Below are 26,126 nucleotides of genomic sequence, written 5' to 3'. Positions count from 1 at the left end.
TATGTTTTAAACCCACTTTCGGTGTAACTCTTTTCAGTCATGGCCAGTTTAATAAAATACACTTTAACAAAACAAAGCTGAAATTTAACAAGTTAAATAGTAAATCCCTGTGCAGCCACAAACTTAATTTAACATCAAATTCTTAACGAATTTTAAAAAGTTGTTTTCAATCATTTGCAATATGAATATCACAAATGCTCAGTAGTTTGTATTACAATTGCAATCACTTACATTTAGAAAAAAATCTAAGTGGTATTGAAAGTGTTATAGGAATCTGTGATTTATATGTTGAATCAATCCTTTATCTTAAATTTAGTATGTTTTCCCTCTATGTGAATTTCTACTTTTTGAACAGGACTTTTATTTTGTGTGGCGATGTGATGTCATAAGTCTGCGCCGATCGTGCATCAGTGGATATGCTGAAGAAAGGTTTGTGGCTGTAATCATTAAAGTGTTATATATTTTACATTATAATGTATCTAATAACAGTAGGCTAATGGACATAGTTGTTGTCAGTAAAGCGCATCCACACGCGAGTAACAGAAAAGCTGCGTCTCATTTTGCTCTATATTGTGAATCAGTTCATCATAAACACGCTGTTTGCATGGCAAGCAATGAAAGAGAAACGGAGCTTTTCGAAACCGGTTCAGATTTAATTGAATCAAATGATTCAGAGTTTGTAAGCGCTCGAATCACCGAATCACGCGGACGACTCCTGCAGTTCACCGGTGTAAATGCAGCAACAACACACATACGATAACTTCTACAAATCAACTGACAATGTTTCATCACATTGTAAATAATGAATGCTTAAATAGGAATTGTCTGTGTAATGTAATCTGTGCTCTTTTATTAATCTGTAGTGCTAATTTTGAGTCTTTTTAGTCTAATCAGATCATTTAAGTCCATTAACTCTCTCTTTCTGACTGACTCTCTTACCAGTGAACTGAACTACTGAACTAGATCTGATTGAGACGCTCTCAGACATTTAGTTTAGAGTGTTTTTAGTCTAATCAGATCATTTAAGTCCATTAACTCTCTCTTTCTGACTGACTCTCTTACTAGTGAACTGTACTACTGAACTAGATCTGATTGAGACGCTCTCAGAGATTTACTTTAGAGTGTTTTTATTTATTAATTATTCTCCTCTTAAACAGGACAGTGTCCAGAAAAACTCCTGATGAAGTGACTGAGATCAACGTGACACACTATTATAAAGATGTCGTTTATTAAAGAGGAGAGTGAAGACGTGAAGATTGAAGAAACATTCAGTGTCAAACATGAAGATAATGAGGAACAAACAGGTCAGTTTCATTCTCAAATGTGAAGCTTTACAGAAATGAATGATATTTTTGAAGAGTGTCCTAATTAAAGTGGTTTTATTTGATATGGTGTGGGTCGTCTCATGTTGAGATCACATGACCAGACAAATACTAACACTGCCTTCAACCTGAGAAGATCTGAGTAATGACATGAGTAAAACTAATACAGATGTAGCCTAAGCCCCGAACTTTTTGAAAGCATGGCACCCCTTTGTAGTGTTTTTTTTTTCCACGGCACCCCAACCCATTAAACTACTATTTCCAAACCAGTAATCAGATTAAAGTTACCTATCCAAGATACTGTGTTATACATGCGTTTTATATTTGAGGGAAAAACACATCCGACACACACAAAAAAAACTTTCACTTTTAGGTGGAAAAAGTACAAAAAGTAATATTACCCACAGGAAAGAAGGGTTGGCTCTCCACAGAACATTAAATATTAATTTTGTCTTATTTTTCGTGTACGCATAAAAACAATGTTACGTGACAGTTCCCCGTTACGGACGCAAGCGCTCTGAAAACGCACTGAAAGACTTCTCTTTCTCTGTGGCGCGGCGGAGCCTACTGAAGTGATCGTGAGTCAGGTCAAGAAAGACTGTCTTTTGTTTTGTTTTAGAAAAACAAGTATTCATGTTAAGTGAATTAAACAAAGACTGTCATTATTTTTTATTTTTATAAAAACCCGTTTTTTTCAGGAATTAATTTTAATTTAAATTTAATTAAGTTAACTTGATGTCAGGAGATACATTGTTGACATTACAGTTAAAAAGGGGTGTTTTCGGCAGCTGCTGAATTAAGGTACTTTTTCAAAGTAACTGTTGCAATACTGACACAATTATATCCAGATGAGCAAACTACAAATGAATCATAAACAGCAGCATGAATTTATTATGAATGCATCACAACAGACATAATATGAGGAGAAACAACCCCTTCAGATGAATCATCTGTCCATTTATAACTGGACACACGTCAACAGACTTATTTTAACCAATTAGGCTGTATGTGAGAATCATTGGAACAAAACAGATTTAAAGATACTTAACTCTTTAAAAAATAATAAAAAATAATAAACAACTCCAAATATGATTTCTTTAGACCCTTGTTTGCTTTGTTCAAACCCGACCTTATAACTTTTAACTTAGAAAATAAAATATATTTGCATGGAACTGTCATGGGCATTTTAATGCGCCTGCTTTTGCGAACACAGCCTCTTGATACGGGGGTTGATTGAGGATAGTGCTCCACTGACAGGCGCTGCCTCTTTTTGTTTTTCACATATGCCAGGGATGAGAACACTAGCTCGCACAAGTCAGATGTTGAAAACGGCAGCAGTACATTGCGCCGTGCATTCTGAGATCGAAGGGTATTCGTGTCCCACATGCAGCCAAAATTCATCTGAAGACATTTCTCCAAATTTTAATTTCTGCGAAATCCATCGGATGTGACGTGCATGCGTGCTCCCGAGCCTCTCTATCCTTATTACAGTCTATCATGCGGCCAACGGCACTTCAGCTGACGACATGAAGTCTGATAACACCCCAAAACGTCCTGCCTCCAGCACAACACACACTCCAACACAAACTCAAAAAAAAGTTTTATCTGCTGAAGCTCGTCAGGCAAAACGTGACTCTGATCGATTACATGAAACTACATGAAACATGACATGAATACAAAAGAATGTTCCAGGATAACAAAAAGTCGGTGCTTTAGGATGCAACTTATTAGATCTACTGACTAACGTCACTCATCCACTACTATCATATTGTTTATACATATTTCCAGACAGGTTCAGTACAGTGATGTTACTTCCTACGATCTTACTGATATACTGAAACTGTTCAGTTTAGTTCACTAACCGTTTTCGTTAACATAATATACATTCACCTGTGTTGACATTGCTGATTGTGAAAGATACATCAATATAGTTTGTGAAATGGCTTATGCTATATAACATCACATGTCGGCTAAATGCAGTTTATTGTAACATTATCATGGTACGAGCACAGAGCATTAGTTCAACGTCAAGCTGATAAAAGTAGGCTATTATTGTACCTGCACTGGGAGTCTACATTAGTTTCCAGCATGTTGAGTGATGATTTCGCCGGTGCGTTGAAAGTCTCCGTGTGGCCAGTAGTGAATGCTCACTCTTGAGATCGAGCACGAGCACTCTTGTTGCATTCTGAAACATCACCGCTAGAGGCCGCTAGAAAATGCATAGAGCACCTTAAAGGGATGTGACTTCATCCATGTTGACATTCTGAAATCAATAACCATATCCTTGGTCTTCAGTACATTTGAATTAAGGTGAGACTCTTCACACCACTCAACAAAGTCATTAATAATAGGTCCAGTAGCAGACTGACAATCACAGTGTCGTCTGCATACTTCAAAACAACTTGATTTTCCAGATGACTTTGGCACATATTTGTGTACAGTATAAACAGTAGTGGAGAAAGTACACATCCTTGTAGTGAACCAGTGGAGGAACGTAGAGATTGTGTTATTTATTTTCACTCTTTGTGTTCTCTCAGTTAAAAAATAAGTAGAAAAAAGAAAGTAGCTTCACCTTAACCCTCTGGGGTCTGAAGGGGGTCGCACACCAGCAATATTGTTATGTGGAAGGACATTATGAAGTTAAGATAATGTGTGAAATATGTTATGATTGTGCTGCACAATTAATTACAATCATTGCAGAGTCTGCAGTCTGAACACTTTACTTCAGGGCGTCCGTTAACTGAATTAATAAAAAATCTTTCCTGAAAGTCCAATAAAATCCCAAATTTCATGCAAACAAATGTAAAACTAAATGTATCTTGCAGCACAGGGTGATGTCAGTGTGTACATTAATGATAATTTCAGACAAATATAATGTAATTTGAAAACAAAATGATGTAAATGGCGCTCTGTAGTGCAGCAGGATTTTGAGCAAGGTCGAAAGGTAGCTAGGTGCCGTGTAGTGTTGCACCGATATTTCAAAAGTATTGCGATACTCAGAAATTAAAAACCTCACGATACCTAAATTTATTAGTATCGATACTTTTATGAATGACCCCATTTCAGATTTGTAAGAGACGTATTTTCATATTGGTTTGTGCAACGCAGGCTTCCAGTCCCTTTCCTATGGATGTCAGTAAAGAAGCGGCAGCTGTCATGAGACAAACACTGCAGCGAGACGGCTGCTTGCGCGAGCACACGTGATACTGTGGCCGCCGGTCAGTAGCGGAGTAGCAATCCGGAGATTCAGGACTTTTCCCAGTGGGCCGGTTGCGTTTTGAGGCCGCGAGAACCGGTCTGATAGTTATACTTTGCAAGTTCTTAGCAACACCATCCGGTGGCCTGTACACAATAGTCTCTGTAACGGTGATAGAATGAAGCGCGCGTCCGAATAAAGACGGTGCGCGAGCCGCAAATGACCATGCAACTGAGAGCAGCGGAAAAAAGCGCTCCGCTTGATTTAAAAAACAGATTTTAGCGCTGCGTTAGATCTCTTATTTAATAGCGAAATAAATTCATTATCTGCTATTTAACTGGAGATGTTTTATTTATTTTTGTATTAGTTGTACAACTTTTACCCCAACTTTCATAGATAGGTTAAATAATTTGCAAGCTGCTAAAATAAAGCATGCAAAAAATGAGCTAAAATGATCTAGATTATATGATTATAATCAGAGCATGTGCATGCTTGTCATTGATTTATTTATATTAGGTTATTACAGCATTTAAAAAGCACAGACATGTACATGTGAAACGCCCTGTAAGAAATACTTTCCTTTTCAGGAAAAGTATTGAAAAAGTATCGAAATCGCGATTCTTGACTTGGTATCTGTTTCGAAACAATAATTTTGGCATCGTGACAACACTAGTGCCGTGGACAGACGCAGAATGGTGCCGCCTGTGTGTGTACACTCGCAGAAAATAATTGGATTGTTCAACTTCAGTCGACTTGCCAGTTAGAAATACTGTCCGACTTGATACTGCGCCGACGGCACGTGACTGTTAAGTATGCCATCAAAGTCCCGCGTGAGCGATTCAAGAGTAGCCGGAGAACTCAGCCAGCGCAGCTTCTCAAGAGCGGCTCACAAGCTCTGATGATGACACAGCTATTGCACGATTGGCCGGATTCACAAGCTCTGATGACGACACAGCTGTTCCACGATTGGCCGGATTCACAAGCTCTGATGATGACACAGCTATTGCACGATTGGCCGGATTCACATGCTCTGATGACGACACAGCTGTTCCACGATTGGTCGGGTTCATGAGCTCTGATGACGACACAGCTGCTCCACGTTTGGCCGGATTCTCAAACTCTAATGATGACACAGCTGTTCCACGATTGGTCGGGTTCATGAGCTCTGATGACGACACAGCTGCTCCACGTTTGGCCGGATTCTCAAACTCTAATGATGACACAGCTGTTCCACGATTGGTCGGGTTCATGAGCTCTGATGACGACACAGCTGCTCCACGTTTGGCCAGATTCTCAAACTCTAATGATGACACAGCTGTTCCACGATTGGCCAGGATCACAAGATCATGTGATTCTGCCCAGTCGGGGCCTGTTCACGTCACGACTGCCCATGTCACTTCCTCTGAGCCAGTGTTTACGGACAAGATGGCCGAGTCAGAGACTGTTCACGTCACTTCTGCCGGTCCAGAGACTGTTCCCGTCACTTCTGCTGAGCAAGTGTCTACGGACAAGATGGCCGATCTAGTGTCTTTGTCTGTTCACGTCACTTCCTCCAAGCCAGTGTCTACAGACAAGATGGCCAAGCCAGAGACTGTTCACGTCACTTCTGCCGGTCCAGAGTCTATACACGTTTCTTCTGCCGGTCCAGAGTCTATACACGTTTCTTCTGCCGGTCCAGAGGCACTTCATGTCACTTCTAAAGAGTCAGTGTCTACGGACAAGATGGCCGATCCAGAGACTGTTCACGTCACGTCTGCCCAGTCAGAGACTGCTCACCTCACCTCTGCCGATCCAGAGACTGATCACGTTACTTCTGCCGATCCAGAGACTGATCACCTCACCTCTGCCGATCCAGAGACTGTTCACGTTACTTCTGCCGATCCAGAGACTGTTCACGTCACGTCTGCCCGTCCAGAGACTGTTCACGTTACTTCTGCCGATCCAGAGACTGTTCACGTCACGTCTGCCCAGTCAGAGACTGCTCACCTCACCTCTGCCGATCCAGAGACTGTTCACGTCACTTCCTCCGAGCCAGTGTCTATGGACAAGATGGCCGATCTACAATCTGTTCCTGTTCCCGAGCCAGAGTGTGTGTTGTCTATTCCTGAGCCGGAGCCAGCGTCTGTTCCTGTGTTTGTGTCTGTCCTTGTGGCCGATACTGTTCTAGTATCTGCTGTTCCCGAGCCGTTGTCTGCTCCGCCCTTGCCCCCTGCGCATCCTGATCCGCTCTGGCCCCTTGCGCATCCTTCTCCGCCCTGGTCGCCCACATTGCATGACCCAAGTCCACCTTTGCACTGGCATGGTCCCGTTCCCTTGCACAGACCTGGCCCTTCATCCTTCCCCCAAGACCGCCTCCGCTTCACCACCCTCCTGAACTTGTGTTTTTTTTTTTGATGGGAGTCGGGAGCCACCCATAGAGGGCTATGTCAGAGTTTGGGTTTTGTGTCTTGTTCCTTGTTTTTGTCTGTCATGTGATTCCCTGTTTGCCATGTGTCTTGTTAATTGATTATTGTCCCCAGGTGTTTATTAGCCATGCCCCCTTGATATCTTGTTTGCCTATGTAATTAAGCTTCTGTTCACGTCTGTTCACGTTTCTTCTGCCGAGCCAGAGACGCCTCATGTCACTTCTAAAAGGTCTAATGCTCTCTCTCAACCCAGAGTCTGTTTCGACTGTCGCTTTTAAAGTTAGAGCCATTCATAAACTGCATGTCAGGCGGAGCCTCCAATCAAATTTCACACCTGAAATAAAAAAAGTACACAGACATACAAGAATACAATATTACGTAGCGCAGCGTATGTAACACCTGCCAGACATACCGCTGGTCCAAACAGTTCCAGTTTTGTTTGGTCAGTCCATAGAAATGTCTCCCAAAACTCTGTTGTCTAATCCAAATTCCTCCTGGCATATTCAAGTTTTCTAGTTTTTCGACTTTTGATTATCCTTGTGGTCAAGAGTGGAGTGCGTCTAGGAGTTCGGCCACAAAGTCCTAGTTTATTCAGTGTATGTCTTATAGTTGCCCCTGAAGCACTTGTACCAGCCTTCATCAGGTCATCCTGTAGGTGTCTTGTAGTCACAGAGGGGCTTTTCTTAGTTTCAAAATATTGGGCTTTCTTCCATGGCCAGGTTTGCTGCTGTTCCACAAGTTTTGGTGTGATGAAATAATATCTTCTCTCAGCTTTTGTGGATTGCAACTCGCATTGAAAACTGAAGCAAATTAAGGATCCTTATAGAGTTACCTAAGGCTTAATAATGCAACATAAACTCCACTTTAGGTCAAACACTTTCAGAAAGCTTTAAAAACAATAATATTATGAAGGGAACTGAATAATTGTGACATGGCTATCTTATCCAAAATATCCTGTTACACAAATACTACATTATACATTTTTAGGGCCCAAGCCCTGAAAGGGCGAAGGCCCTATTGTTTTCCTAAGGATTATTATTATTAGGGCCCAAGCCCTGAAAGGGCGAAGGCCCTATTGTTTTCCTTAGGATTATTATTATTATTATTATTATTATTATTTATACGACTATTCGGGCACTTTTGGGGCCCTTAACATGCTCAAAAACTCTTGAAACTTAGCACACGGGTCAGAACCCGCGGCCATCAGGGCCGGGCTGAAGATGGTACCCGGGCGTGGCAGGGGGACTAGACAGCGCCCCCTGGAACGGGGTCCGAAAACTTGGTCCATAAATCAAACACGCTTGCATGTAATAATATGAAACTCGGTGCACATATAGATCTCATCGTACATATATACCTCATACTATTACTTTTTACCCCAGCTCAACAGGAAGTCGGTTATTTAGGGTTGTTCATAAAACACTCGCAATGGAATTTGAAGTACTACTCCTAGAGAATTCAAACACATGGCACGAAACTCGGTCAGCATGAAGTCAAGGCATTGAGGATGAAAGTTTGCGAGGGGATTTTTGATATCTCGAACGGTTTGGCCATGGCGAGGAAACGAAATTATGGCGAGAAACGTGAAACAGGAAGTGTGTTATAACTTCAGCATACATTAACTGATCTTGATGAAACTTCAGCAATGTGTTTGCTGTAAGAGGACGATCACATGGATGTGACTATTGTGAGTCAAAGTTATAGTGCCACCAACTGGTAGCAGGAAGTGTGTCACTTTCAAAATGCTTTGAACTCACCCTTTTATTTTTACCCGATGTGCTTCAAACTTAATCTGTATAATGTAAATACATAGCAGATGAAGACCTGTGAATGGATTCTTGATATCTTTGATACTGTTGCCGTGGCAACGCATCAAACTTTAAAATTCTTTTTTTTATGATTTTGAGACTCTTAGCGGCTTTTGGGGCCCTTAACGGGTTTGAAAACTCTTGAAACTTTGCACACAGGTCAGATCCCACAGCCATCAGAGCCGGGCTGAAGATGGTACCTGGGTGTGGCAGGGGGGCTAGACAGCGCCCCCTGGAACGGGGTCCGAACACTTGGTCCATAAATCAAACACGCTTGCATGTAATATTATGAAACTCAGTACACATGTTGATCTCATCGTTTCATCTATACCTCACGCTCTTACTTTTTACCCCAGCCAAACAGGAAGTCGGCTATTGAGGTTTGTTTGTAAAACGCTCGCAATGGAATGTGCAATACTCCTCCTAGAGAATTCAAACACACGGCACGAAACTCGGTCAGCATGAAGTCAAGGCATTGAGGATGAAAGTTTGCGAGGGGATTTTTGATATCTCAAACGGTTTGGCCGTGGCGAGGAAACAAAATTATGGCGAGAAACGTGAAACAGGAAGTGTGTTATAACTTCAGCATACATTAACTGATCTTGATGAAACTTCAGCAGTGTGTTCACTGTAAGAGGCTGATTACATGGATGTGACTATTGTGAGTCAAAGTTATAGCGCCACCAACTGGCAGCAGGAAGTGTGTCACTTTCAAAATGCTTTGATATCACCCTCTTATTTTTAACCGATTTGCTTCAAACTTCATCTGTATAATGTAAAAATACAGCAGATGTAGACCTGTGAATGGATTCTTGATATCTTTGATACTGTTGCTGTGGCAACAAACAAACTTTAACATTCTTTTTTGATACTTTTGGGACTCTTAGCATGCTTGAAATTGCTTGAAACAGATAGATACAGATAGCTCGACAGATACATCACATTTATTAGCCAGTAGGCATGTGCAACTTTGGCAAAAGATTAAAGTAATGTCAAAAAAGTAAACACTAAAAGCCTCATATCTTCTAAAAATGTAATTATACATCATTTGTTTCTAAATTAAATTATACAAATATTATAATTAAAGCAGTTTTTCCCTTTTTTCATTTAAGAATTATGTTTACGTTCAAAAACAGCCAGGTTGTAAAATTCAGAAGAAGAAAAAATAATCTGAGTCATACGTAGTGCTATACTGCCCTCTTGTGTTCAATATCAGTTAGGCCTATTGTGTATATTCCCACCGGTTAATCAACGTGTGACTCCGCTGGGACTCGGGAACTTTTAAATCGCTTACTTAAAACCGAAAGTCAAAATACAGATATCCGCACAAGACATTAATGTTGTGGAGTAGAGCAAGCATTTTAAATAAATTCCTATTAAGTAGGATTGAACTAAACAGAATGAACGTTCACTCTGTTCTGCTGGTTCCTCGCTGTTGGCGCGCACAGTTATGAATGCTTGTGCAGCCATGAGTTTTAGTTTAATTTTAAAATTAGCGCAATTTCGGGATTTGTATTATTTGAATTTATTTTTAAAAAACACAATGTTGAGTTTTATTGTAACACTGTTTAATCGCGCCCACGGTTATATTTTGTATATTATATATAATTATAATGTATTTCTGTATAAAATAATACTACAATAAAAAACACATTTGTGACCGACCTGATCCAGCAAAATTAGTCACAGTGACCCAAATTTAAAAATTGAGATTTTGATATTAATGGAAAGAGGACACTGTAAGCTTTCAAATGATACCTTGGTCATACCTTGAATGGTTGTAAAGATATACAGATTTGAATTCTGGTCGTCTGCCCTTTTTTTCCAATTGAAAACCTAAGAAAATCGCTTTTAAAGTTTTTTTGCCCGTTTTTTTTTTTTTTTTTTTTTTTTTTTTTGATATCTTTCAAAATCCATAGCATTTTAAGGGATAAACTATTTATTTTATATAGCTTAATTTGACCAAATAGATTAACATATATAAATGCAATTTAACGAGGCTGAAACTCAACTTATTTTATTTTTTTTGAAATAAATAATTAAAAAGTCACTTTTACAAAAATGTTCTAAAATCAGAAAGGTTGAAGAGGAGTCAGAGAGAAATTCAGTTTTCATACGGATTAGCCCACATAAGCAGAGAGCAGTCTGTTTTCTTTCATTTTGAATGGTTGTCTTTAAAAGTAGACATTTCAATATATATGTCTGTGAGGATACCTTATGCTGACTTTCGGTTCATGAGACAAGCTTCAGTTCACGTGCCGCGCGTCTCCGCGTCGTGATTAGGCCTAGCCTATTGTCTGCAATTTATTTCTTATTATTAAATCCTAGTAATTGGTTGATGAAACATTGATTTAAATTAAGATAATTATTTTAAAACGAAATTTACTTTAAAGAAAGGCTTTGTGCTTGCATGTTTAAGCTATGTGAAAGTTTTAGTGCTGCTTCCAGAGAACGGTCACGTTCGGATTGTTTTTCCTCATAAATGCGAACACGGAAAATAAAATAAAGATTTTATGTTCTGGAGAGAGTCAACCCTTCTTCATCCGGTGAGTATTACTTTTGGTTTGTGCAGTGTGGTTCACATAGGCCAATTTATTAAAATATTTAATTATCTGGGAATTGGATCTCCTCCATAATGCTGAAATTGCCCAATTTTAAAAAATTTAGTAATAATTTAAGTTTTGTGGTGTAAGTCTACGTATTTTATAATGTTAACTTCAAATAATACTAATAGTAATTTAAAGATGTTGTAGCTAGCATTGGGTCTGGACGTGAAGGATAACTTCGGGAGTTGAAGGGACGTGTCGGTGTCGTGGTTCTGTCTTCTCACACCGCGACACAGGTTCGTGGATCTGAGTGTCGCGATCGTTACAGCCTTACATAGGCTATATTCTTCTTGCAGATAAATATACTCACGCAGTTTAGGTTAGAAGCCTCCAGTGAGTTCAACGTTTCAGGGGATACCCGGGAAATGCTCAGAGGTGACGAGAGGAGTTGAGAAGAGCAATGTTTATTTCAGCTAATTTAAAGCTTTGACAACTTTAATCGTTATTTAAATACCTTTACTCAATTATCTCGACTACGAAACCCTGTGAGATTATTTTTGAATGTCTGTTCTTTGAAATTAGCAAAAAAAAAAAAAATTTTTTTTTTTTTTTTTTTTGTTATTTCATGGTTTTTCCACATAATCGGCCCATATCTTAAAATGGAAGGTTGCAACTTCCGACTCATTTCGCCAGAGCGGGTCACATTTGATTTTTATTTTTTAAACAATGTAATGTGTAACCTAAAAATAAACAGATTATTTGATAATATTTAAATCTGCATATTGTAGCCTAATATCTGCAGGGCAGCCTAGTCTTAATAAATGTATGCTTCATTTTTCATTAGTAAATTTGATCAATAAATTCAATAATTTAGAATAATAAGACACTATAGGGCTGTTACCCTAGGTAAGGCTGATCAAATTAAATCGGTTACACAATAATGTTACGAGATTGGTTTAACAGGAGTCAATTAAAAATCGCTGTAAAGAACGATACTTTAAAACATAACCCTAAATCACCATAAGGTGTCGCCAGATGACCGTCTTAATGAACGAGTCATGGATTCAAAATGCTGAATCATTCAGTAATGAGAAAACACATTGCTTTGAGATGCGCGATGGGTCGCTGTGATCTTTGTTTAACTATTTTCTCTGCTGAAACAGAAAAAAGTCAATATTGCATCTAAAAAGTCAATATTGCATCTAAAATGTAAGTGACTTGACTTGTGTGTGTGACTATGTTTGTTGTAGTGATAAGAGTTGCACCCTTGTTAAAGTTTAAGGCCTTGTGTTTTTGGATATATATATATATCTTTCTTTCTTTTTTTTTCTTTTTTTACAAAATATGCATATAACCCATATATTTTAGATTTATTATTTGCTTTAAATTAAATTAAGATTGTATTTTTGGTAATTGAACCTGAATGAATTTAAAAATGAATGTGCTATATTTCAGATCATATATTTGTTTTTCTTAAAATTTGAACTAACTTTATTCTCAGCTGAATTATAAATATTTTATTTCTGTATGAATTAAAAACACATTTGATTTTTCTTTTTTAATCAATGTAGAATGTGTAACTGAAATATAAACAGATTAGGGCTCTGTTCGAGGACGACAAGTAACTAAAACCAATGCGACATGATGAATGTTTGTTTCCCAAACCATCTCAGAGTAACAGCTTACTTTTCTTTCTTACTATATTCTTTCTTACTATAAACTGTGCTGTAGAGCTTGCATCAGTCAAAGCAGGGTTACATTTTGCATGTCGTGCACAATAAACCTAAAGGCACCAGGGTGGCGGTGCCACCGGCTTCATATATATATGTATATATACAGTATATATATATATATATATATAGCTGTGATCCGCGATGAAGGGCCAAAGCCAGTGGCATGGCCACCCTGGTGCTTTTGGGTAACTAAGGAGCCGGGGTTGCGGTGCCACCGGCTTGGGCCCTTCATCGCTGCTCGCAGCTATATTTATTATTATTATTATTATTTATACGACTATTCGGGCACTTTTGGGGCCCTTAACATACTCAAAAACTCTTGAAACTTAGCACACGGGTCAGAACCCGCGGCCATCAGGGCCGGGCTGAAGATGGTACCCGGGCGTGGCAGGGGGACTAGACAGCGCCCCCTGGAACGGGGTCCGAAAACTTGGTCCATAACTCAAACACGCTTGTATGTAATAATATGAAACTCGGTACACATGTTGATCTCATCGTTCATATATACCTCATACTATTACTTTTTACCCCAGCCCAACAGGAAGTCGGTTATATAGGGTTGTTCATAAAACACTCGCAATGGAATTTGAAGTACTACTCCTAGAGAATTCAAACACACGGCACGAAACTCGGTCAGCATGAAGTCAAGGCATTGACGATTAAAGTTTGCGAGGGGATTTTTGATATCTCGAACGGTTTGGCCATGGCGAGGAAACGAAATTATGGCGAGAAACGTGAAACAGGAAGTGTGTTATAACTTCAGCATACATTAACTGATCTTGATGAAACTTCAGTAGTGTGTTCGCTGTAAGAGGACGATCACATGGATGTGACTATTGTGAGTCAAAGTTATAGCGCCACCAACTGGTAGCAGGAAGTGTGTCACTTTCAAAATGCTTTGAACTCACCCTTTTATTTTTACCCGATGTGCTTCAAACTTAATCTGTATAATGTAAATACATAGCAGATGAAGACCTGTGAATGGATTCTTGATATCTTTGATACTGTTGCCGTGGCAACGCATCAAACTTTAAAATTCTTTTTTTTTATGATTTTGAGACTCTTAGCGGCTTTTGGGGCCCTTAACGGGTTTGAAAACTCTTGAAACTTTGCACACAGGTCAGATCCCACAGCCATCAGAGCCGGGCTGAAGATGGTACCTGGGTGTGGCAGGGGGGCTAGACAGCGCCCCCTGGAACGGGGTCTGAACACTTGGTCCATAAATCAAACACGCTTGCATGTAATAATATGAAACTCGGTACACATGTTGATCTCATCGTTTCATCTATACCTCACGCTCTTACTTTTTACCCCAGCCAAACAGGAAGTCGGCTATTGAGGTTTGTTTGTAAAACGCTCGCAGTGGAATGTGCAATACTCCTCCTAGAGAATTCAAACACACGGCACGAAACTCGGTCAGCATGAAGTCAAGGAATTGAGGATGAAAGTTTGCGAGGGGATTTTTGATATCTCGAACGGTTTGGCCGTGGCGAGGAAACAAAATTATGGCGAGAAACGTGAAACAGGAAGTGTGTTATAACTTCAGCATACATTAACTGATCTTGATGAAACTTCAGCAGTGTGTTCACTGTAAGAGGCTGATTACATGGATGTGACTATTGTGAGTCAAAGTTATAGCGCCACCAACTGGCAGCAGGAAGTGTGTCACTTTCAAAATGCTTTGATATCACCCTCTTATTTTTAACCGATTTGCTTCAAACTTCATCTGTATAATGTAAAAATACAGCAGATGTAGACCTGTGAATGGATTCTTGATATCTTTGATACTGTTGCTGTGGCAACAAATCAAACTTTAACATTCATTTTTGATACTTTTGGGACTCTTAGCATGCTTGAAATTGCTTGAAACAGATAGATACAGATAGCTCGACAGATACATCACATTTATTAGCCAGTAGGCATGTGCAACTTTGGCAAAAGATTAAAGTAATGTCAAAAAAGTAAACACTAAAAGCCTCATATCTTCTAAAAATGTAATTATACATCATTTGTTTCTAAATTAAATTATACAAATATTATAATTAAATCAGTTTTTCCCTTTTTTCATTTAAGAATTATGTTTACGTTCAAAAACAGCCCGAATGGGTGTAAAATTCAGAAGAAGAAAAAATAATCTGAGTCTTACGTAGTGCTATACTGCCCTCTTGTGTTCAATATCAGTTAGGCCTATTGTGTATATTCCCACCGGTTAATCAACGTGTGACTCCGCTGGGACTCGGGAACTTTTAAATCGCTTACTTAAAACCGAAAGTCAAAATACAGATATCCGCACAAGACATTAATGTTGTGGAGTAGAGCAAGCATTTTAAATAAATTCCTATTAAGTAGGATTGAACTAAACAGAATGAACGTTCACTCTGTTCTGCTGGTTCCTCGCTGTTGGCGCGCACAGTTATGAATGCTTGTGCAGCCATGAGTTTTAGTTTAATTTTAAAATTAGCGCATTTCGGGATTTGTATTATTTGAATTTATTTTTAAAAAACACAATGTTGAGTTTTATTGTAACACTGTTTAATCGCGCCCACGGTTATATTTTGTATATTATATATAATTATAATGTATTTCTGTATAAAATAATACTACAATAAAAAACACATTTGTGACCGACCTGATCCAGCAAAATTAGTCACAGTGACCCAAATTTAAAAATTGAGATTTTGATATTAATGGAAAGAGGACACTGTAAGCTTTCAAATGATACCTTGGTCATACCTTGAATGGTTGTAAAGATATACAGATTTGAATTCTGGTCGTCTGCCCTTTTTTTCCAATTGAAAACCTAAGAAAATCGCTTTTAAAGTTTTTTTGCCCGTTTTTTTTTTTTTTTTTTTTTGATATCTTTCAAAATCCATAGCATTTTAAGGGATAAACTATTTATTTTATATAGCTTAATTTGACCAAATAGATTAACATATATAAATGCAATTTAACGAGGCTGAAACTCAACTTATTTTTAATTTTTTTGAAATAAATAATTAAAAAGTCACTTTTACAAAAATGTTCTAAAATCAGAAAGATTGAAGAGGAGTCAGAGAGAAATTCAGTTTTCATACGGATTAGCCCACATAAGCAGAGAGCAGTCTGTTTTCTTTCATTTTGAATGGTTGTCTTTAAAAGTAGACATTTCAATATATATGTCTGTGAGGATACCTTATACGCTGACTTTCGGTTCATGAGACAAGCTTCAGTTCACGTGCCGCGCGTCTCCGCGTCGTGATTAGGCCTAGCCTATTGTCTGCAATTTATTTCTTATTATTAAATCCTAGTAATTGGTTGATGAAACATTGATTTAAATTAAGATAATTATTTTAAAACGAAATTTACTTTAAAGAAAGGCTTTGTGCTTGCATGTTTAAGCTATGTGAAAGTTTTAGTGCTGCTTCCAGAGAACGGTCACGTTCGGATTGTTTTTCCTCATAAATGCGAACACGGAAAATAAAATAAAGATTTTATGTTCTGGAGAGAGTCAACCCTTCTTCATCCGGTGAGTATTGGTTTGTGCAGTGTGGTTCACATAGGCCAATTTATTAAAATATTTAATTATCTGGGAATTGGATCTCCTCCATAATGCTGAAATTGCCCAATTTTAAAAAATGTAGTAATAATTTAAGTTTTGTGGTGTAAGTCTACGTATTTTATAATGTTAACTTCAAATAATACTAATAGTAATTTAAAGATGTTGTAGCTAGCATTGGGTCTGGACGTGAAGGATAACTTCGGGAGTTGAAGGGACGTGTCGGTGTCGTGATTCTGTCTTCTCACACCGCGACACAGGTTCGTGGATCTGAGTGTCGCGATCGTTACAGCCTTACATAGGCTATATTCTTCTTGCAGATAAATATACTCACGCAGTTTAGGTTAGAAGCCTCCAGTGAGTTCAACGTTTCAGGGGATACCCGGGAAATGCTCAGAGGTGACGAGGGGAGTTGAGAAGAGCAATGTTTATTTCAGCTAATTTAAAGCTTTGACAACTTTAATCGCTATTTAAATACCTTTACTCAATTATCTCGACTACGAAACCCTGTGAGATTATTTTTGAATGTCTGTTCTTTGAATTTAGCAAAAAAAAAATTGTTTTTTTTTTTTTTTTTTTGTTATTTCATGGTTTTTCCACATAATCGGCCCATATCTTAAAATGGAAGGTTGCAACTTCCGACTCATTTCGCCAGAGCGGGTCACATTAGATTTTTATTTTTTAAACAATGTAATGTGTAACCTAAAAATAAACAGATTATTTGATAAATGGTATATTTAAATCTGCATATTGTAGCCTAATATCTGCAGGGCAGCCTAGTCTTAATAAATGTATGCTTCATTTTTCATTAGTAAATTTGATCAATAAATTCAATAATTTAGAATAATAAGACACTATAGGGCTGTTACCCTAGGTAAGGCTGATCAAATTAAATCGGTTACACAATAATGTTACGAGATTAGTTTAACAGGAGTCAATTAAAAATCGCTGTAAAGAACTATACTTTTAAACATAACCCTAAATCACCATAAGGTGTCGCCAGATGACCGTCTTAATGAACGAGTCATGGATTCAAAATGCTGAATCATTCAGTAATGAGAAAACACATTGCTTTGAGATGCGCGATGGGTCGCTGTGATCTTTGTTTAACTATTTTCTCTGCTGAAACAGAAAAAAGTCAATATTGCATCTAAAAAGTCAATATTGCATCTAAAATGTAAGTGACTTGACTTGTGTGTGTGACTATGTTTGTTGTAGTGATAAGAGTTGCACCCTTGTTAAAGTTTAAGGCCTTGTGTTTTTGGATATATATCTTTCTTTCTTTTTTTTTCTTTTTTTACAAAATATGCATATAACCCATATATTTTAGATTTATTATTTGCTTTAAATTAAATTAAGATTGTATTTTTGGTAATTGAACCTGAATGAATTTAAAAATGAATGTGCTATATTTCAGATCATATATTTGTTTTTCTTAAAATTTGAACTAACTTTATTCTCAGCTGAATTATAAATATTTTATTTCTGTATGAATTAAAAACACATTTGATTTTTCTTTTTTAATCAATGTAGAATGTGTAACTGAAATATAAACAGATTAGGGCTCTGTTCGAGGACAAGTAACTAAAACCAATGCGACATGATGAATGTTTGTTTCCCAAACCATCTCAGAGTAACAGCTTACTTTTCTTTCTTACTATATTCTTTCTTACTATAAACTGTGCTGTAGAGCTTGCATCAGTCAAAGCAGGGTTACATTTTGCATGTCGTGCACAATAAACCTAAAGGCACCAGGGTGGCGGTGCCACCAGCTTCATATATATATGTATATATACAGTATATATATATATATATATATATATATATATATAGCTGTGATCCGCGATGAAGGGCCAAAGCCAGTGGCATGGCCACCCTGGTGCTTTTAGGTAACTAAGGAACCGGGGTTGCGGTGCCACCGGCTTGGGCCCTTCATCGCTGCTCGCAGCTATATTTATTATTATTATTATTATTTATACGACTATTCGGGCACTTTTGGGGCCCTTAACATGCTCAAAAACTCTTGAAACTTTGCACACGGGTCAGAATCCGCGGCCATCAGGGCCGGGCTGAAGATGGTACCCGGGCGTGGCAGGGGGGCTAGACAGCGCCCCCTGGAACGGGGTCCGAAAACTTGGTCCATAAATCAAACACGCTTGCATGTAATAATATGAAACTCGGTGCACATGTTGATCTCATCGTTCATATATACCTCAAACTATTACTTTTTACCCCAGCCCAACAGGAAGTCGGTTATTTAGGGTTGTTCATAAAACACTCGCAATGGAATTTGAAGTACTCCTCCTAGAGAATTCAAACACACGGCACGAAACTCGGTCAGCATGAAGTCAAGGCATTGAGGATGAAAGTTTGCGAGGGGATTTTTGATATCTCGAACGGTTAGGCCGTGGCGAGGAAACGAAATTATGGCGAGAATCGTGAAACAGGAAGTGTGTCAGAACTTCAGCATACATTAACTAATCTTGATGAAACTTCAGCAGTTTGTTTGCTGTAAGAGGACGATCACATGGATGTGAATATTGTGAGTCAAAGTTATAGCGCCACCAACTGGCAGCAGGAAGTGTGTCACTTTCAAAATGCTTTGAAATCACCCTCTTATTTTTACCCGATTTGCTTCAAACTTAATCTGTATAATGTAAATACATAGCAGATGAAGACCTGCGAATGGATTCTTGATATCTTTGATACTGTTGCCGTGGCAACGCATCAAACTTTAAAATTCTTTTTTTTGATGATTTTGAGACTCTTAGCGGCTTTTGGGGCCCTTAACGGGTTTGAAAACTCTTGAAACTTTGCACACAGGTCAGATCCCACAGCCATCAGAGCCGGGCTGAAGATGGTACCTGGGTGTGGCAGGGGGGCTAGACAGCGCCCCCTGGAACGGGGTCCGAACACTTGGTCCATAAATCAAACACGCTTGAATGTAATAATATGAAACTCGGTACACATGTTGATCTCATCGTTTCATCTATAACTCACACTCTTACTTTTTACCCCAGCCCAACAGGAAGTCGGCTATTGAGGTTTGTTTGTAAAACGGTCGCAATGGAATGTGCAATACTCCTCCTAGAGAATTCAAACACACGGCACGAAACTCGGTCAGCATGAAGTCAAGGCATTGAGGATGAAAGTTTGCGAGGGGATTTTTGATATCTCGAACGGTTTGGCCGTGGCGAGGAAACGAAATTATGGCGAGAAACATGAAACAGGAAGTGTGTTATAACTTCAGCATACATTAACTGATCTTGATGAAACTTCAGCAGTGGGTTCACTGTAAGAGGACGATCACATGGATGTGACGATTGTGAGTCAAAGTTATAGCGCCACCAACTGGCAGCAGGAAGTGTGTCACTTTCAAAATGCTTTGATATCACCCTTTTATTTTTACCCGATTTGCTTCAAACTTCATTTGTATAATGTAAACATACGGCAGATGTAGACCTGTGAATGGATTCTTGATATCTTTGAAACTGTTGCCGTGGCGACGCATCAAACTTTACCCTTCTTTTAGGATGCTTTTAGGATGCTTTTGAGACCCTTAGCATGCTTCAAAATGCATGAAACTCGACAGACACATCACATTTATTAGCCAGTAGACACGTGCAAAGTTTCAGAAACGGGCGTGGTGAGGGCTCAGTAGCGCCACCTTTTGACAAAAGTGGGGTTGTTAGTTTTAACTAGAGTTACAAAAATTGGTATGTATATTGTACTCCTCGAGCCGGACAACTTTCTAATTTACACTTATTAGCTAGGACCCACAGAAACTCAGATATTTTTGTTTGAATATGGTCACTCTGAGCCTACATGTCTCTGTGTCTCTGTGTCTTTGGCTGTCTGTGTGTGTGTGTGAGTGTGCAGGGGGAGGGGGCTTAACCATTTCACTGCTGTGTGTATGACCTGCATAAAGAAAATACATTTCTCAAGCCTGGTATTTTTTAAATAAGTTTTTATTTTTATTTTTTATAAGTAAAGGCATATAACTAGTTTAATTGTAGTGCATTGACAATAGTTTCATATAATTAGTTTATTAATCAGATTAACTTGGTCAATAAACTTGGTCTGAAAATTTGGTCCATAAATCAAACACACTTGCATGTAATAATATGAAACTTGGTACACATATAGATCTCATCGTTTCATATATAGCCTACTTCACACTCTTACTTTTTACCCCAGCCCAACTGGAAGACGCTATTTAGGGTTGTGTTTAAAACACATGCAATGGAATTTCAAGTATTGCTCCTAGAGCACTGAACCAAATTCGACAAAACTCGATCAGCGTGAAGTCAAGACATTAAGGATGAAAAGGTGCCAAGGGATTTTTTATATCTCGAACGGTTTGGCCGTGGCGAGGAAACGAAATTATGGCGAGAAACATGAAACAGGATGTGTGTTATAACTTCAGCATACATTAACTGATCTTGATGAAACTTCAGCAGTGTTTTCGCTGTAAGAGACCGATCACATGGATGTGACTATTGTGAGTCAAAGTTATAGCGCCACCAACTGGCAGCAGGAAGTGTGTCACTTTCAAAATGCTTTGAAACCACTCTCTTATTTTTAACCGATTTGCTTCAAACTTCATCTGTATAATGTAAATACACGGCAGATGTAGACCTGTGAAAGAATTTTTGATATCTTTGATACTGTTGCCGTAGCAACGAATCAAACTTTAACATTCTTTTTTGATGCTTTTGGGACTCTTAGCATGCTTGAAATTGCTTGAAACTCAACAGATACATCACATTTATTAGCCAGTAGACATGTGCAACTATGGCAAAAGATTAAAGTAATTTCAAAAAAGTAAAAACTAAAAGCCTCATATCTTCTAAAAATGTAATTATACATCATTTGTTTCTAAATTAAATTATACAAATATTATAACTTCCCCAATTTTTCCTTTTTTTCATTTAAGAATTATGTTTACGTTCAAAAACAGCCAGAATTGTTGTAAAATTCATAAAAAAAATAATAATCTGAGTCATACGTAGTGCTATACTGCCCTCTTGTGTTCAATATCAGGTAATGTTAGGCCTATTGTGTATATTCCCACCGGTTAATCAACGTGTGACTCCGCTGGGACTTGGGAGCTTTTAAATCGCTTACTTACAACCGAAAGTCGAAATACGGATGTCCGCACAAGACATTAATGGTGTGGAGTAGAGCGAGCATTTTAAATAAATTCCTATTAAGTAGGATTGAACTAAACAGAAAGAATGTTCACTCTGTTCTGCTGGTTCCTCGCTGGTGGATCATATGATTACTTTGTCATAGTCTATGACAAAAATGCTATTATAAACCATATTAATAATAGATAATACACATTGCTCTTATTTTTGAAAAATACATTCATGAAAAACAAGATAACAAAATCATAAAAAAATATAGCCATGGCTGCTATAAATGTTTGAAATGCATAGGACAGATGTTTAATGACGCAGCAACATATAATTGAAAGGCAATTAATAATCTGTCATTACGTCACTGCATTATGATATTACGGCTCCAATACGGTGCAGCACAAAGCACTTATGTGCATCCCGAGCAGAGAATGATGTGCTTGAAGCCACATGAAGTTACAGCGCAGTGAGTCCGTATTGAAAAGTTCAAAGCACAAAGGAAATACATATTTATGAACAGTGTATTATACATTATCTATCTATGCAATAGTTTATTGAGCCTTTTCTTTTAAAGGTTTTAAATTTCAGTTACTGTGTGCGTGAAGAACAATTATAGTGCTCTGACTCTAGTGTTGTGATCTAACCGACAGCGTCCGACACCCGGTAGAAAGTAACACGGTTAAGTTACAGTCCAGCAAGAAAAAGTTTCTTCATTCGAAAATATAGACCTTTAGACCTTTATCTTAAAGATCCAGTATAATAGGATTAACATTCAATCATCTTGAAGATCGTTTCATCATTGACTGTAACCGAATGTGACGTGCTGTTTGAATGCTCAATGGAGAATGACTGACAGGCGCAGAGAGGGAAAAGTTTGTGTTCTTGAATTTAATGACTTAAATATTAATTTCTATATCACATAATAGCTTCAGAACACTAATAATACAGTACACAAAAACTTTATGGTACTTTAGAAAGTTTTTGTGCCTTTGTGCCTAACATAGAATAGTACATGCACAATATAGAATTTGAATCAGCCTCGTCAAAGATGGCAGTGTCAGAGCCGATACCGATCCTGAGTATCTAATCGGCGCACTTCTTTTCAACAGTCAAATTGAAATTGAAATTGAAATTGCTTGAAACTCAACAGATACATCACATTTATTAGCCAGTAGACATGTGCAAAGTTTCAGAAACGGGCAGAGTGCAAGGACTAAATAGCGCCACCTTTTGACAAAAGTGGGGTTGTTAGTTTTATATACAGTTACAAAAATCGGTATATACATTGTACTCCTCAAGCCGGACAACTTTCTAATACATAGTCATTAGCTCGGACCAAGAGGAAGTCAGATATTTTGGTTTGAATATGGTGAGCCTCTCTCTGAGCCTACGTCCCTGTATGGCAAGCCCTTTTAGCATTTAAAAGCTAAGTTTGCCTGTCCGGAATTAACATTGTAGATATCATCAACGTCTTTCTGTCTATTCGTAATTACATCTTGGATAGTTTGTATTATCATTTAAGATATCTGTAACATAATTGTGACTAGTTGAAATGACAGAGTATGGCAAGCCGTTTTAACATTTAATCATAAAAGGGCCAAAGCCTTCGGCACCGCCACCCGGGTGCATTTAGGTAACTAAAGGAACCGGGGTTGCGGTGCCACCGGCTTGGGCCCGCCATCGCTGCTCGCAGCTATATTCTTTGTTGTTTTTATTTATCACTCAGTTCATCAAGAAGATCCAATGCAGAATCTTGCTCTTTGAAAAAACGTTTATTGATAAATTCTTAAAATCTTTGGGGGGTTGAATATTTCTGATTGCAACTGAATATATGGGGGGAAAATTTGCAGTTTCTTGAATAAAATTATATTTTTTATTATATGGTTTCCCATTGCAGGTTTGGTCGTAAATGTCATATAAGGTGATGTTAAAAAGGTCTTAAAAAATCTGACATTTAATTTGTTTAAATCTGTAGACACCAAGTACATTTGTTGAGATCCAATGCTTTACTTAATTACTAGTCATCCTATCTAATATATCATTATCATTAATATAACCAGTCAAAGCAGTGTATGTAAAACTGAGTATTATTTTCATAACTGTGAATGTCCCTTAGGAGAAGCATAAACTATGAGAAAAGCAGAGGACTTAATACTGAGCCTTGGGGAACACCATACTTGTGTTTGATGAGACGTCTCTTAGTATACTAGTAAAAATCTGACAGGGGTTTTTTTTTTATGTTCTAAAGAAAGTGAACAGTTAATATTGAGAAGAGATTCTGAGATCACTCTTTCAGTAGATTATTGTATATTGGGTCTAGCAAACAAGTTGGTGGTTTTTAGCTTGGTGCTTTATTGTGTTTTTGATTTCTGTTTCTTTGTGCCATTAAACTGGTTAAATTTTATTTATTTTTTATTTTTTATTTTAGACCTGAATGTGCCGAAAGAGGAGAGTCAACAACTGAATGAAATTGAAGAGGAAAATGCATTTAAGAAACATAATGATTTAATGACTGGAGAGAAGCTTTTCACATGCCGTCAGTGCGGAAAGTGTTTCAGTCAAAAACATAACTTTGCAATCCACTTAAAAGTTCACACTGAGGAGAAGGCTTACGCATGCCAACAGTGTGGGAAGAGTTTCACCAGAGGAGGAAACCTTACAGCCCACTTGAAAGTTCATACTGGAGAGAAGCCTTATATCTGCCAACAGTGTGGGAAGAGTTTCACTCAAAAAGCACACCTTAATAAACACATGAGAGTTCACACTGGGGAGAAGCCTCACACCTGCCAACAGTGTGGGAAGAGTTTCACCATAAAAGGAAACCTTACAGCCCACATGAAAATTCATACTGGAGAGAAGCCTTATATCTGCCAACAGTGTGGAAAGAGTTTCTCTGAAAAAGGATATCTTAAAGTCCACATGAGAGTTCACTCTGGGAAGAAGCCTTATGCATGCCAACAGTGTGGGAAGAGTTTCACTCAAAAAGCACACCTTAAAAAACACATGAGAGTTCACACTGGGGAGAAGCCGTTCACATGCCAACAGTGTGGGAAGAGTTTCTCTCAAAAAGTACACCTTGAAAAACACACGAGAATTCACACTGGGGAGAAGCCTTACGCATGCCAACAGTGTGGGAAGAGCTTCACCATGAGAGGAAACCTTACAGTCCACATGAAAATTCACACTGGAGAGAAGCCTTATATCTGCCAACAGTGTGGGAAGAGTTTCTCTGAAAAAGGATATCTTCAAGTCCACATGAGAGTTCACACTGGGGAGAAGCCTTACGCGTGCCACCAGTGTGGGAAGAGTTTCACTCAAACAGGAAATCTTAAAACACACATGAGAGTTCACACTGGAGAGAAGCCGTTCACATGAGATCAGTGTGTAAAGAGTTTCACAACAGAACTAAACCTTAGGTCTCACATGAAAATTCACACTGGAGAGAAACCGTTCACCTGTCATCAGTGAGGAAGGAGTTTCAGTCATATCAGTAGCCTCCGCGTTCACACTGGAGCAAAGCCTCACACCTGTAAACTGTGTGGGACAAAAAAACTTACAGCTGACATTAGAAGTCACACACACTATAAACCCGGATAAGTAGAATCTACTTAAAAATGGGTTTAAGTAATGAAGCATTAGTTGAATAAGTGAAGTGGACTACGTTCAATGTACTTGCCCATAATGGAATGGAACAGAACATTTGATTCATTAGTACAAGTTGAATGTACTAATGGCTGAATTTCAGTAACTGAAGATACTTAGTTTAACCCCCAAGGTCTTTTTGGGGTCCTTGAGATGTTCTGCCATGCCCTGACATTTGTGCTTTTTTCAGTTGCTTATAAACATATTAATGGCACAGGTGAAATTACACTATATTTAGCACAAACAGGGCTACCATAATATGTGAGCAACATGTATGTACATGTTTGTATTTTTGAGAGAATATTATGTGTGGTTATTGGTTATATACTTCCAAGATGATTCCCACTAAAGATGCAGTGTGGTGAAGGGACTGCGTGTGTGGAGTGATGTTTTCCTGTTCATGGCAGAGGGTCCCCACTGGCACATCATTGTACGGACCTTCCTCATCATCAATGTCCCGAAAAAAGGAACAGGGAATGATCACATCAACATGACAATATTGTGCTACAAACACCCTCTATGGGTACACAGCCCACAATTTTGGAGTATGCCTCCTCCAGAAAAGTTTATTTTTTTATTAATTTTTTTCAAAAAAAGAAAGAAAGAAACTATTAACACATGCACACCTTAAATCCCCGAACGCCGTTCATACAGTTCAGAAGTTCGTTGAACTTCATACAGTTCAGATCACTCAGACTTATCGAGACTATTTATTAAGATGGCTCCTGTCTGTATATGTGAAGTGAACTGACTTTATAAAGTATCTTCTTATTAAACAGTCTGTACACTTACAAAGTT

The 26,126-nt window shown here is 38.2% G+C and overlaps 1 protein-coding gene across 1 annotated transcript; it reads left to right on the top strand.

Moving 5' to 3' along the window:
* Positions 1-354: 354 nt before the first annotated feature.
* LOC120481480 (uncharacterized) lies at positions 355-26,126 on the top strand. Its single transcript, XM_039675166.2, has 3 exons — positions 355-429; positions 1,158-1,304; positions 24,115-26,126. The coding sequence occupies exons 2-3, from the start codon at positions 1,220-1,222 to the stop codon at positions 25,059-25,061; spliced, it is 1,032 nt and encodes a 343-aa protein (XP_039531100.2). The 5' UTR covers positions 355-429; positions 1,158-1,219; the 3' UTR covers positions 25,062-26,126.

This window comes from Pimephales promelas, chromosome 24 (assembly GCF_988280905.1).
Source record: "Pimephales promelas chromosome 24, fPimPro1.hap1.1, whole genome shotgun sequence".
Classification (NCBI taxonomy): Eukaryota; Metazoa; Chordata; class Actinopteri; order Cypriniformes; family Leuciscidae; genus Pimephales; species Pimephales promelas.
The sequence above is the reverse complement of the archived record's forward strand: the minus strand, read 5'-3'. Positions and strand labels throughout refer to the sequence as shown.